At 39.5% G+C, this 15,182-nt stretch overlaps 1 protein-coding gene across 4 annotated transcripts in view; it reads right to left on the bottom strand.

Annotated features, from left to right (window-relative positions):
- Positions 1–6: 6 nt before the first annotated feature.
- The window catches only part of LOC135432342 (uncharacterized), a 42,743-nt gene continuing 27,567 nt past the window's right edge, over positions 7–15,182 (bottom strand). For all 4 annotated transcript variants that reach the window (XR_010436902.1, XR_010436903.1, XR_010436904.1 and 1 more), the window contains one exon: positions 7–445. Coding sequence is in view for 1 of the 4 variants with exons in the window: in XM_064688001.1 (XP_064544071.1) it covers positions 131–445 (315 nt within the window). In the remaining 3 variants the exon portion in view is untranslated. The remainder of the gene's footprint in view (positions 446–15,182) is intronic.

Genomic DNA, 15,182 nt, shown 5'->3' with positions numbered 1-15,182 from the left:
TGGCCAGAAGCGATGCGTTTGTTGACAACTCGGTTGGCCTTATTTATTGTTTACTTGCGTGCGAGTCTGTGCGTGTTTGCGTGTGTTTGTTTGTGTGTGTGTGTGCCCTGTTTATTTAACTTGGCCAAAATCAAGCGGCAACGTCGCCCTCGCGGCAGCTTCCAACAGCGCAAAGCATTGGCACATGTTCCACATCAATTCGCGAGTATCTTTCGTGCATGCACGCTGTATTTAATAGCTGCACATTTGTATCTATATATATTTCTGTAGCTGTATCTATAAGTGTAACTGGCACGCGAGGCAGAAATTGGAACAGTAACTGGGTGTTTGCAGTGCTTGCCACCAGCTCGACGCCGTCGCCAGTTGCCGCCAGTTGTGCATCCTCGATCTGGTGCCAAAGTTTACCCTTTACGGATTTTATTTTATATGTTGCCGCCTGTCGTTGCTGCAAATACAAATTGAAAAGAGTAAATGTATTTATGGTACGTCTAAAGCGGCGAGCGGGAAATTTATGTAAAAAACTGGTACTGGTAGCGCACACCCACACACACACACACACACACATGTGTGTGTGCATGCGACAAACGAGATGTTGGAAAAGTTTTTAGTGGAAATTGCTGTTTTATGATCAGCACTGACATGAGCTGGGGAATGTGTTAACAGTTGACTGCATTTTTGGATTGAAAAATTGAATCTAAAAAGTTGGTACGAAACAGTTCAAAGTTGTACTGAATTGCGTAAATGATTTGACAATAATATGTGGCACAGTTTTCCACCAGATTAGTATATTCAATAATTTGTATAAGAAGTAGGTCAACTGAAAAATAATTGAATTAAATCAACTTTAGAATTTAATTTGGCCTAAGAGTGCAGTTGAGTGTATTTTACTTGAGTAGAATATTATGTGGTCTGCGTGAATACTACAAAAATAAAATACTTTAACATATGAAGACATAACTGTTAAGACAGCAAAGTTTGTTATGTTAACTTCTTATACATGTTAGCCTAATAACAGAAAATGTCTCTAAGTACAGAGACGTTATCAGCTTATTTATGTATAAATTATGTTAACTTCTCTGTAGAATATACTACGTAATATTAACATCAATAGCTATGTTACAGAGAGGTAAGCTAGTTTACTTCTTTAATGATAATTAATGAATTAGTATTGCAATAACTATTTTGAGAGTGCCAAAACATTATCTCGCTCTGTTAAGTGTCTCTCTGAGTACAGGGATTTAAACAGCATGTTCTCATGTTATTTAACATTTAATTGAATATATTTATGCTTAGTTTTCTGTAGAATATACTCAGCAACAGCAGTATGGTACTATGTTAATGAGAGATTCGCTTGCTTACTCCTTTTATGATAGTAATAAATTAATATTGCAATAATCATTTCTGTAATCAATAATCGTGTCTCTTAGTGCAGAGACTTTAACAGCAAGTACTCATGTAATCTTAACATTTATTAAAGCAAATGATGTTAAGTTCTATGTAGAATATGCTCTGCAATATTAATTGCAATTGCTACGTTAATAAGAGTTAAGCTTATTCAGTTCTTTTATGATAATATACTAATTAATATTGCAATAATTACTTCTGACACTCTTTTAAAAATCATAAAAAATAGTTAATTAAATTTTTATATATTAAATGTATACAGCTACAATTATTATAATAACCCTTTAATCAATCAATATAATAACTCTTTATTGTAACCATATAATAATTAGTATTTTAATTACCACAAGTAAGTATTAAATTGTATACAAAAGTAGCGCATTTGTGGGGCTTGTTTTATATATAAAACAAAAAACATTTTAATGGAAAACCAATTTTCCCTCAATTGAAAGCTCTGTTCAAGAATTGTTGTTGTTGGCTTTACGGTCTGCTAAATAAACGTTAATAAATTGTAAATAAATGTTCTGATTTTCAAAGGCGCCAAATAAACGTGTAATCGTGTAGTTTTATGTGTTCGTAACTCAACGCGTTGGCTTTAATGTGCGCCCCAATAGAGTGAGGGACACAAAGGGGGCGGGGCATTTGGGTTCAGCAACAGTTAAAGCTTAGGTCCTGACACACACACACACACACACCGTGGACTAATGAAGACTCTGCGCGTTCTTCGGCTAACAAAATCGATTGCAATTAATTCCGCTTCAATGAGTTGGCTAAATTGCTCGTTTGAGTATTGGCCAGAGGAAGAGGAGCTGGCCTACAACCTGCTACTTGGCTTGGCCTTTTGTGTGTGTCGCAGTGTGTCACAGTATGTGTGTGAGTGTGTGTGTGTGTATCTAAATCAAAGGTGCGAATCCGGAGCGTGTATTCGCCCTGCGTAGGGCAACTGCAATTACCAAATCGGCCTTGCAATGCCAGCACACTTCACTAAACAGAACCCTCCCCCGCCGCCCCTCAATTCCATTTCAACAACCGCCCCCCCCCTTAAAGCCAATATACATTTAATGGCCAAACAAATTGCGCCTAATGAGCGCTGAGCCTGTGAATCAAAGCAGTTGCCTGTTCGATGATAATAATAATAATATGGCACAATACGATTTAAGAGTTTCAACATTCAGTGCCAAAAGTAAACGCACAGCCACAGAGCCAAGTTGAGCTATTGCCCAACAGACAATTATCTGGCCATAATAGAAGCGATCGTTATGCCGATTAACCCCATTATTAGGCAATTTCCTACATTTTGGCACAGACACAGCGAGAGAGACAGAGAGAATTCCGTCAGCAAGTTAGCCAGAGGGAAGCCCAGCAACAGGACATTCAAGGAGCAACAGTGGGTGCTGCAAATTAATGGCACCATGGCTCAAACATATGGCCCAAAACGCACACAAGCTGGCAAGTTATTACAGCTCGTTGTTGTTGTTGCTGTTGTTGTTGGTGGTGTGGCATTGTCCCCTGTTCTTATCAGCGGCCAGTTTGGACAGTTGCCGGTGTCAAATGACTTCCATTAGGGCAGCGGCCACGCCTTCCGCCTCAGCTGTTTCTGCCCCTGTTGCTGTCACTGTGTTTACTCTGGCCAACTGGCGGGGCCGTACAGCGAGTAAATATAGTTACGCATTGGCAAATGTTCGTTCAATTTCATTTTTAAATATTTACCAATTGTGCTGTGCGCAGCCTTGCAACAGTGCAGCTTGCCGCAGTTGCAACTTATAGACTTTGCGTCGACCCAATTGGCCAGCACATAACCATTTGGCACAATTTTGCACAGTTTGCACAGCCTTGCCCCCAATATGTGCCACAATTTCAATTTTGTGTCAGAGGCCAGGCCACATTACGGCACTTTAATTGAGGTTAGCATTTAGAGCCTTAAATAATTGGTGAGCTGCTATTATAAGACGTGATCTCTGTAAAAACTGTCAGTTGTTTTCCATTCCATTATTGAATGGAAAACTCATGTATCTATAGAAAAGTCGATATCTATATTCTGCTATATTATTTTCTAATTATCTATGCTACGAATATGTTCAACAGTAGATAAATATTTGAAAAATATTTGGAATGTATCTTAATTGAATGTTAATTGGACTAAGAAGTATAGCTATACCTTTTCTGTTCTTCGATAACTATATTCTGCTATATTATTTTCTAAATATCTATGCAACGAATATGTTCAACAGTAGATAAATATTTGAAATGTATCTATATTGAATGTGAATTGGACTAAGAAATATAGCTGTACATTTTCTTTTTAGGTTTTTTTCGTTTAGTTTTCAGTTATTTAATTAAACTATTAAAACATAAATATCGATAGAATATTCATTTGAGTATTAATAAGTATTAGTCTCAAGAAGAGAATATTCAACATAGAAAATATTGGAGATATATTTTATTTTGCTCTGCTTCTTAAAAGAACGCTATATACATTACGGAATATTTATATAATATTATCTTCTTATAATTTTTTCTACCTGAAGTCGGCAGAATTCCTTATTAATTAAAAAAATATATTAGAATTATAATATATTAAATATTATATAGCTTCATATGTTTTAGATAATTTCTGTACTATAATAACTCAATTTTTAGAGTCTAGCTTTAAGAAAATCTCTACCCCAAAACTATTAAAATGAAATGAGCTGATAAGGCGCACATAAAACTAAATAGAGCAGTTAAAATTGAAGGCAATTGCTCGCTTAAAAGACTTTAAAATTGTACATTAAGTGCTGCCATATCTGTGTGTGTGCTTTTATGTGTGCGTGTGTGTGTGTGTGTGTGTGTGTGTGTGTATCTTTAAACGTTGCTCTGATTGGGAAAAGTTACACAGTCATAACTTTTGGCCCCCGGGCGAGTTGCATAGTCGGGACGGAAGCGAGTAGGCCACAGAGTCGGGTTCTGGTTACGCCAAGGGATTTTGCGCTTTCTTTATGTGACTAAGTAAGGGCCAAGGAGAAGGGGGCCAAAGAGAAGGGGGGGGGGGGGGGGGAGGGGGCGAAACCGAAAATAAAATATTGGTTGTGACGCGCCGCGCATAAATAAATTAATGGTAATAAGTCAAAGGCCGCAACAGGCTGGCAGCAGCAGCAACGGAAGCAAAAGGAACATGCCCCAAGATGTTGCACAGGCGGGGAGCAGGTGGTGTGCACACACACAAAGGAGCCCAACCCTGGAATGGCAAACAACAAATGGGCAGAGGGGGCTGAGGTGTAGCAATGTAATGGTCGAAAAAAACGCAAATTCAGCAAATAAACAATGTGGCAGCATTTTAGACGCAGGCAACAGCAACAACAACAACAACAACAGGCGGAACGTGCAACGTATGTGGCGGGCACTCATGCCGATTGCGTGGCATTAATATTAAATGCGTCGCAGCATATGTCTGACTGTGTGTGTTAGATACACACCAATACACACACAGACACACTCCCAACGCTTAGCTGCCCGTTTTTCTTATAAATATTTAAGCCAAATTCCGACATCCAAAATTAGAGCAGTTGCTATTCATTTGCGCTCGCTGCCTGCAACGCTTGCGTATTCTTCCAACTAACACACCCGCAACCTCCCTCTCGCCCCCTACCTCCCCTCTCGCCGCCTCCTCCCACCCTTATAATAAACAAGTTTCTAAGGCTTTATGGCCTGCATTTATATGCCAGGCCAGAATAAACTTGCGAGTCGGCTTTGTTGCCTCAAAATTGTCGAACAGACGCCCAAAAAGTATGCCATGAATGTGTTTTTGTTGTTTTTATATACCCTATAGAAATGCTTGAAGGGTGCAACATAAACTTGTCTATTTCTGACCCGATTTTAAAGGGTATGTATATACAAATATATATATATATATATATATATATATATATATATATATTTGTGGAGTAGATCTTAGCAATGCATATATCCTAGGTTTATTTGTCGCATTGCTTATGGTTCTGTCTGTCTCTCTCTCTGTCTCTGTCTGTTTCTCTCCCCATCTCTCCCTCTATTTCTTTACTCCCCTCTCTCTTATTATCTCGTTGTCTGTGGCTCGTTCTTCCACGCTTTCTACGCTTCTAGCTCTGCTCTAAGCCAGAACTATACCACATCAAGTTTTAAGTATTTTTTCAATTTGTTTGTTTAGCTATTTACAGGGTATCTGGCAGTTAAGCAGAGCGCATCTTGTCCTTTCTAGCTTATTTATATTTTATTTATTTCTTTTTGTGTCTCGGCGCTAAACAAAAATAGCAACAAGCGCCACAAAAATTTCTGGCACAGCTGAGACGACAACAAAACTGAAACTGAAACTGGAGCAGAGCTGAGGCGAGAGGCGAGAGTCGAGTCGAGTCGCTGCTCTTATTGCCGGCCCCTGGACAGGATATGGCAGGACTACAGTTCCAGTTTTCGTACTCATTGAAATAAAAGTTTATGCCACCCATCTGGCCAGACGTGGCTGCGACCAGGGAATGCCAAATGGACAGGGTCACCGCCCGCCCCCCGACCAGTTGATAAATACAGAATGAGCTGTGGCCGTTCCTGCTGAAAGTTTTCCTGCTGTTGTCGACCCAAATTGATTTTCTTGTCGGCACACCAACATATATATATAATTTTATTCTTTTCTGGTTCGAGCCTCAGATGATGCGTGAAAATTGAGCAATTTGATGTTTTAACTGTTGCCCATTTCCATTGCTGGGCCTGTAATCAGCCAAATGCCAAGAACGTTTGCATGCGGCAAGTGCAGCAATTTTGCAGCTCTGATTTATGGCAAACGTTTGTAAACTGGCCCAAAAGCCCTACGGCTAACATGGCGTATGTGTGATTTGTGGCCTGTTGATTGACTGAAATGCTATGCACAATTGCGTATACGCAAGGTAAGCCCGGGCAGTAGCCCAGCAGCTGAAGACGGGCCCCTTGCCAGTTATGAAGTTAATTTCGACAGCCTTTGGCAAGGTGCTGGCTGACCTTTTTATATATATTGTTAAGCCAGGCAGCCAACAGCTACTGATACTTGTTATATGTTCTATATCTAAAAAGGGCACAACTTGACCCTTGACGGGTTGTCGCATGAATACACACGCATACACGCACACACGCACACAATTACAGAACGTCTTTTTATATTCGCTTTAGCTAACCTGGCATCCGTTTGATTGTGAGCTGACTTTTAATTTGAGGCACCGAAATCCTCGACATGCCTTTGACAATTTTACGTATCCTACCTGAGGCAAAAGCTGCTGAAGGCCGTTGCTTGTAGCCCACGGCCACATTTACTTATGCACAACAACAACAACAACAACAATAACAGCAATAAGAACAACAAGAAATGCAAATAAAAAGAAAGCCAGCGGCCGTGCAAGTCAAGCGAGTTGAGCGACTAGCAAATACCCTGTAGTCGGTTCACAGTCAGAGGAAGACACCTTATTAATTGTTACTATCGATATTTAATTCCTTTCTAAGCAGTATGGATTATTTTTGCTCCTATCGATAGTTTTTATTGCTTTTTTTATGCAATATCAACCGCTCCGATAACGACAGACACTATCGATTGTTATCGATTATTGATACTATCGATGTTTATTTAATTTTTATGCAATATTACAACGGCAGACACCTTATCGATTTTTTAAGCTACTATCGATGGCGACTTTATTCATTTTATATACAGTATTAAGAGCTTCAATGAAGATAGACACCTTTTCGATTGTTTTTGCTACTATCGATAGCGATTTTATTGCCTTTTTATGCAATATCTACAGCTTCGATAACGACAGACATCTTATCGATTGTTTTTGATACTATCGATATAGATTGCTGCGTCTGTCGACTGTGAAAACTATCGAGTGGCGGCTAATATTGCTGAATATTTCTATATTTTGAATGATTACAAATTATCGATAGAAATATCGCATAGAAATATCGTATTAATAGACAACAACCAAGCTTTGGCTCTCATTATCTCTTATATCAACATGTTCAAGCACAGTTGGATGGCGAATAGACCTCAGCCACAAAATTTGTTTTACAGGGTAGCAGCTGCCGTATTTGGTCTGCTAGCACAACATTTGCACAACTTTATTAAAAGCATTTCATTCTCGTATTGGGCGCATTTTTTTATGTACAGGGTATAAAAATGTAAAACATTTTCAAGTGTGTCTTTCATTTTTGTGCTCGTCTTTGTCTACGCTTTGTTTTTGGGACGCCAAGCGGCTTTTCAAGCTGCTGCTGATGCAAAAGTAAACAAACTTGCACAAGCAGCTCACGCAATTCACGCTCGACTACATTCAGGCCAGGACTCGTGACTTGGTCTAAATTCAAGCAGCGCCAGCGGAAAGCGGGACAGCAGCAGAAAAAGCAGCAGCAGCAGCGAGGCCTACAATAAAAATGCCGCATAAATCAAAAAGTGCTGCCGGCTGGCCCCCCTCTAGCGCTTTGTTTGCCAGCAAAGCCTTTCACACACACACACACACACACACACACACACACACACACACACACACACCCACACACACACATGTGTGTTAAAGGAGCGTGCGCCTTTCCGGTCGCTGGGCAAATTCGATTTCATGGCATTGTCACATAAAATGTTCGCCAAATTTCATGTCAATGAATTTTCTCGCATTCACAAATCTTGAAAATTTTAAAATATTTAACTTGAGAGCCGACTGATTGTAGATCTACAATAAAAACACCCCTTCGCGGCAGTGTCAACAATTTTGATTCTATTTGCGCATTATTAGCGATTGGTTCTGAATGGGGCTTACTGGGGAAAAGGGTTCGCAGCTTTTGGGCATATAATTTGCTGTTGAGTCGAAAGCCTTGAGGCAAACATGGCTTTATTTGATGCTTGAAAATGATGTGCATTTACATAAAAGAGCTCCAATCGGAATAGCGAAAGGTCGCTGGCTCAAATCCTGCAGCAAGTTTTATACAAGTCAACATTTGAATCGTGTAAGTCGCCAGGTAAATTCATCTATATAATTTTGTACGATTGCATGTAATTTTCAGCTTGTATATTTGAATGCTTGATTGTGTGCGAGTGCTTTGGCAAATCAATCAAAGTCCTGGCAATCACAGCTAAATGCGCCTGGGAGGTCATGTCAACCTGTACGCAACGAGTAATTGCAAATATGATAAGCGGCTTTCAAATTAATGATGCGTGCTACGTGCACACACACCCACACACACCCACACACACCGACACACACACACACGCCCAATCTACACCCCCATAAACCACACAAATCACATACTACAAATCATTTTCATTTTCATTTTCATATTCCCAGTTATGGGGCGAATGCAAACAGCACGCAACATGACGCGTTTTATTCAGCGTGTACTTCAATTATGGGCCAAAGTTTTCTTTTTGGCTAACCCAATACAACATCAGCAGCAGCAGCAGCAGCAAAAACAACAAGAACAACAACAGCAAGTTACAACGATAACAAACCAGCAAAAACGTGTGTGGTACCCGCTGTATGCTGTCGCTTGGGATTAAAAATTATTGATTACCCCGAAGCGTTCAAAGTTTCTCGATTCTCTCTACCGTTCGCTCCGCTCTGCCCTGATCTGCCCTGCCCTGCCCTGTTTTCGTCTGTTCTGCGAATTTGGCCCGTAAATCAAGTTTATTAAGTTATATTTGCGGGTTTTCCGAACTGATTAGCCGCAATACAGCAAACAGAAATCAGCTCATAAACAAGTTAATTAGATTCATGATTTAAACGAACACGAATTAGCCCCATTTCCAAGAGGATATTATATGATTTAAGTGAAATTTAAACTGGGATAAGTTTTAGCAAAAGCTGGCAATTGAAACTTTTTATTGAACTTGGTTAAAACCAATTCAAAAACTTAATACACTTTACTCGGGGAACGGATCGATCCGTAAGGAATACAATTGGCTCGGTTCAGGAAACATTTCTTGATTCCTTTGAAGTTAATATTCTGTGTTTTCTCTTGTGTTATTGGGACTAAATGGTCAAGAATTCATTTAAAGCTTGCTTTAGACTTTGGAACTGAATTAATTTAAATTTTACCAGAAGCTTCCATAGCTCAATTTTATTGGCTTTGTTCTTAAATATATAAATAAATAATAAAATATACGACTTAAATGTTTTATAATGCACACAGACGGAAAATGTATGAAAAAGTGGCATTCGAAATATGAAGCATATACTTGACCTGAAGCTAGTATATTTATAATAAGTAAGAGGTTCTAGTCGCGAGCTCCCGACTAGGGGATACCCTGTACGCTCTTCTTCCGACAGGCGATAGGTATAAAAAGAAAGATACTTGATAAATATATACTATTCTAGCAGCTAAATGTTAAGTTTGGTGACCCTAGCTGATATTATTTGCCGAAATTGCTCAAAATCCTTGCATTCATACATACGGACGGACGGAAAGACGTACGGACGGACAGACAGACGGACATGGCTAGATCGACTCGGCTGTTGATGCTGATCAAGAATATATATACTTTATGGGGTCAGAGATGCTTCCTTCTGCCTGTTACATACATTTGCACAAATACATTATACTCTTTCTACCCATTTTCAATGGGTACAGGGTATAAAAAGTGAATTAGAACTGGTAATATTAAAGAAGCACACAAATTCCAGCTTTAAGCCATAAGTTAATAAAATATATATCTTCATGAAAACTGGCAGAGCACAAAGGAGCTAAGGGCAGCTAAAAGGGGGAGGCGGAAGAGCACGAGCAGAGCCCCGCATTAGACAGTTGCTCTGGCTATTTCGGTCATATTTAATTTAAGAAACGAATTTTGATATCATTTTGAGTACCAACGAATCAGAGTATTATATTTTATGTACAGTTATAAAAGCTGCAAGGGGCTGCAATTACGACGTCAAAAGTCAGTTGGCCAAATTGTTTGCCAAGTCATAAAATAATTTTGTGGCCACAGCAATTTCTGCGGGCGCAGCAAGTGCAGATAAAGTTCAAGTTGCCTCATGTGGCAAAGGCAGAGAGACAGAGAATATGAGAGACATAGAGGGAGAGAGAGAGAGGGAAAGAGAGGGGGAGGGAGAGCGCGGGGAGTCTTGCACGTGTTGTGGCTTGACAGTAAAGAAATTTGCACTTTTCATCAGGCAAATTAAGTTGGCCGCAAACTTTGCGTGCGCCGAGCCAAATGAAATTTCAATTTAAACAGTTTTGCGAATATCAGCAAAAATGCCAAAAAACGAAAAAAGAGAGAGAACTACTTTCAAATAAAAACGAAGACAACTAAGTGGGCCACTTGAAGATGTACAAGTTGATAAAATGGCCAAAATGGACAACATGAAAATGGCATAAAGGCAAACTGATGTCCTCTGTAACGAGAATCATCCGTGTGTGTGTGTGTGTGTGTGTGTGCATCAAAGACCAAATTTTGTTGCATGTCAACTAATACACACACACGCACACACACATGCATACACACTCTCTGTGCTTGTGTCTGATATGCTTTGTGCTTTGCATGTTAAGCTCAGGCAGCTGACAGCAACGAGTTCGGTTGCAGCTTCTGCTTCTGCTTTTGGTGCAGCTTCAGCTGCCAAATTCCCATTACGATTGCCATTGCATATGTCATCAGCTCGGTGCCACAAAGCTGCTACTCCGGTCACTGGCAATATGTTGGCCACGCCTCGTTTTGAGCGACCAGAGCTGCCTGCCTTGCAGCACACGAAAGGCATTTTTTTCAAGGCTTTGGCGCTGCGTGTGGCGCATTGCCGCACGCCAAGTGCCAACATTCATTAAATGGCTATAAACTAGTGCCGCAGATTGCGCGACGGCAACAGCAACAACAACAAGAACAACAGCAGCAACAACAGCCAATAACTAACAGCATGTTCTGGGCAGCGCCCTACAAACGCGACGCCCAAAAGCATGCAACAGTTTATTTATGAAGCAGCGAAAAATGCTGAAGATTGGCGGGCAAGTGGAAAAAGTGGGCGGTGGGTCTGAGGGGCGGTTGGTTGCCGTTTTTCCGTAAAGCAATAAAAATCGCCCAGCACGCAATTCGGTAGAGTGCGGAACATAAACTGTGTTTGAGTTTGTGTTTATCCTTGTGCTGTTCTTTTTTGTGGTCTGATTTATCTATTGAAATTATGACTGAAGTACATAAAATCTATAAAGATTGTGCGAAAACTTTAAAGCTATCAGCAGCTGCTTGGTTAAACAGAAAGAAAAATATTTAATATAAGCTGAATTTGATTAAATTTCAAAGATAATGTTAAAGATATGTTATTAACAGCAGGCTGTTAACATGTTTATGTAAGCTGAAAAGTGTTAAGCTGCTGTTAACATTACATATTTAATAAAGGCTGCACATTACAAAGTTATTAAGAAAATGTTAAGCTTCGAAGTGTTTATTGCTGTTAACGAAATATATTATTTAACAGCAAGCTGTTAGCATGACTGCATTAAATGTAAGCTACCTAATGTAAAACTGATTTTAATATTGCATATTTAATGCAAGCTGCATTTAACAGAGTTTTTAGAAAATGATATGCTTTAAATGTTTGAACTTAAAACATTAAAATGTTTAATGGGAATTCAAATAACAACTTTTAATTTCAGGCAATTGAATTAAAGCAAACTTTGATTCGCTGTTCTTTTTTCAACATCAAGCTATTGCGCGGCAGCTTGATAAATTGCGTATTAAATCGAGCATTAAATTAACGAGCTTTAAAGATTAATGATATGATTCATGCAGCTAGCCATTTGTTGATTTGCTGGAATAGTTACGATTCTTTTAAGCAGCAGAAGTATCAAATTTTATAACATTACATTTCTTTCAGAGGCAAAGTAGATATAGAAATAAAAACAAGGGGTTTAGTGCGAAGTTTCGGACATTTAAGAACAAAAGCTCTTTTGTAATAATAATCATATATAGCGATTAGTTTATAATTTCTTAAATACGAAAACTTCTGGCAAACAGTTTTGATTTAATGCTTTAACAGCTAATAAAGTGTGGCAAAAGTTGCAGCAAGCGCATAGAAATTACTTTGTGACCTAGTTAAAACTTTGCGTGTGACTTGTGTTGTTGTAGTTATTGTTATTGTTGTTGTTATTGTTATTGTTGTTGTTATTATTATTATTGTTGCTGTTGTTGTTGTTCTTGCTGCTGCTGCTGCTCGTCGCTGTTTGCAGCTGTCTTCGCTTGGCGCAGTTGATATTTAATTAAAATTGTGCCGCACAAACGAAGTAAACTAATTTCAAGACATGTGCATAAAACAAGAGGCATTCAAATGTGTGCGTGTGTGTGTGCGTGTGTGTGTGTGTGCTGTTGTGTATTCTCAATGCTATACATTACGTGGCTTCTTAGGGCAGGGCTGAAAGCGGGCACTTACAACGTCATCGTCTTGGCAAATGAAAATAATGAAACGTTGTGCAAATATTTAAATTCATACAAAAGGCCGCACTAAAGAGCTTTTATTACGCGGCTGCCGATAAGAACAGCCACAACACACACGCACACACACCCGCACACACGCACACACGCACACACACACACACACTCACTCACTCACTCACAGAGAGAATGGAAAATGTGGCCATTAAGCGAACGCTGGCTACAATTTTGGCTAATTTGCAATTGCTTTACGTTAAACAGATGCAAAAATCTCTGCGCTCGCTTCTGCGGAGGCGGGGGCGGGGCCGGGGGCGTTGGCTGTTAGCAACTGCCACGCCCCGCAGATGGCTGCTGTTGCTGTTGCTGCTGCGGTTGCGAACGCCTCCGTTGCGTTCGCCTGCGTTCACACAGGCGTGGCAATTAAAGCGCGTGACGAAAACATTTTTAGCGCCACGCCCCCCTCGAAAAAAGCCACACTCACCGCCCTGGCACTCAAAGCGCCCACAATTTGGCGTACAGCAAATTTTCGGCGGCCATTTGGTGGCGCTTGTTTACACAAGCTGTCAGCATTTGTTAATAATTTTTATTCCATCAACTTTTGGCACTGCAGCCCCAAGCACTCCCCCCCCTCCACCTCCTCCTCCTGCCCCACTTTCCCCTCCCACCTCATAGATTTTTGGTATTCTGTTTTTCCAGCTTTTGTTTTGTCTGCCATAATTCATTATGAAAAAACGCGAAAAATTTTGCACTCTTGCCGTGGCTGAAGTGTGTGCGAGTGCGAGTGTGTGCGAGTGTGTGTGTGTGTATGACATTGTTTTGAGTTGTGGCAGCGGGTTACGTGCAACGTCAACGCTGCTGCGGCGGCTGCGGCGGCTGCTGTTGCTGTTGTCTAATGGCGTTGCCTTTTATTAAGTGGTTCGAGTGTTGATTTATAGCACTTTGCAGCACTCTGCTTATCCCAGCTAACCCGCAACACGCACACACTCACACACACACACTGGCGCATGTTGAAGGACACTCGCCAGGCTGTGCGTGTGCGTGTGCGTGCCTACCTTTATTTTTTAACTTTATGCGCTCACTTTGCATTTAAAGTACGTGTGTGTTTGTGTATACGCGCTGATAAATGCTTTAGAGCGCATTACTCATACGCCATGTGAGCCGCAGACAGAGCCACAAACATTGCGAACAAATGAAAAAAAAAAAAAAAAAAGACCTATAGAGGCCCCACTTTACTTAATTGGTGCACCCGAAAACAATTTGATTACTCAGAGAAACTGTCTGAGAATGTGAGACAGCGAAAGAGCGAAAGAGAGAGCGAGAGTGAGAGTGAGAATGGAGCTGAGAGTGCTGCGAATTAAAATGCTTGAAGAGCACAAAAATAAATGTGTTCGCGCTATACGAGAGACCTTTGTGTAAAGAACAAACAAAATTTGGAATTTAAAAAAAAATTCGATTTATTAAAATATGTCGAATTTTTTAAGGTACTTGTAGCAGGAGCTCGGAATACATTAAAAATATTCATTAAAATTAATAGGAAATTAAATGTATATAAATAAATAAAATAAATAAAATCATTAAAAAAAGTATTAAAAAGTTGAGTATAAAAAAGAGTTAATCAGTTCTAAATAAAATATATTTTAGTATTAAAAAATTGATACTAAGTAAAATAAAATTTATATTTATATTTATTTTTTAATAAATGGCGGCTGCCTTAAAATTCATTTGTGTTATCTAATTAATTGTATTTTTACTTGTTTTAAAAGTACCTCAATTCAGTTCTGTTCTACAAATTTCTTGAGCCTTCTATAAGATCTAAAGAGCTTCCACCTTTTGCCGCTGACATACTACGTTGAATACTAGAAATACAATAAGTATCTCTTTGAATTATGTTTATACCCTGAACCCATTGAAAATGGGTAAAAAGAGTATAATGTATTTGTGCAAGTGTATGTAACAGGCAGAAGAAAGCATCTCCGATCCCATAAAGTATATATATTCTTGATCAGCATCAACAGCCGAGTCGATCTAGAGATGTCTGTCTGTCCCTCCGTCCGTCTGTCTGTCCGTATGCCCAGTTTGGCGTACTTTATCACAACCTACTTTTGACAACCCTTTCATTTTCAAGATATCTTCAACAAGCGCTCAACTAAGAGCTCAATGCTATGCGATAATGAACTCTACAATATAGTTTATATAGTATATATAGCGCTCATAAAAAACTATCTTGACGCTTAGCTGAAGTTCGACTCGTGATTGATATGTTTGTCGAGTTCATTAGGCCCTTATTAGAGAGCATGTGTTTATTTGTTTTGAACAGAAATACTCAACGAGTCGGTACATATTACAGATAATCTATAAAAAAAAATATATTAACTAGATAACATTTTTGATGCACCAAGTAATGAAT

The sequence above is a fragment of the Drosophila montana genome, unplaced genomic scaffold, assembly GCF_035044405.1.
Source record: "Drosophila montana isolate Dmon_TW-CO22-7 unplaced genomic scaffold, ASM3504440v1 contig_3200_1, whole genome shotgun sequence".
NCBI lineage: Eukaryota > Metazoa > Arthropoda > Insecta > Diptera > Drosophilidae > Drosophila > Drosophila montana.
The sequence above is the reverse complement of the archived record's forward strand: the minus strand, read 5'-3'. Positions and strand labels throughout refer to the sequence as shown.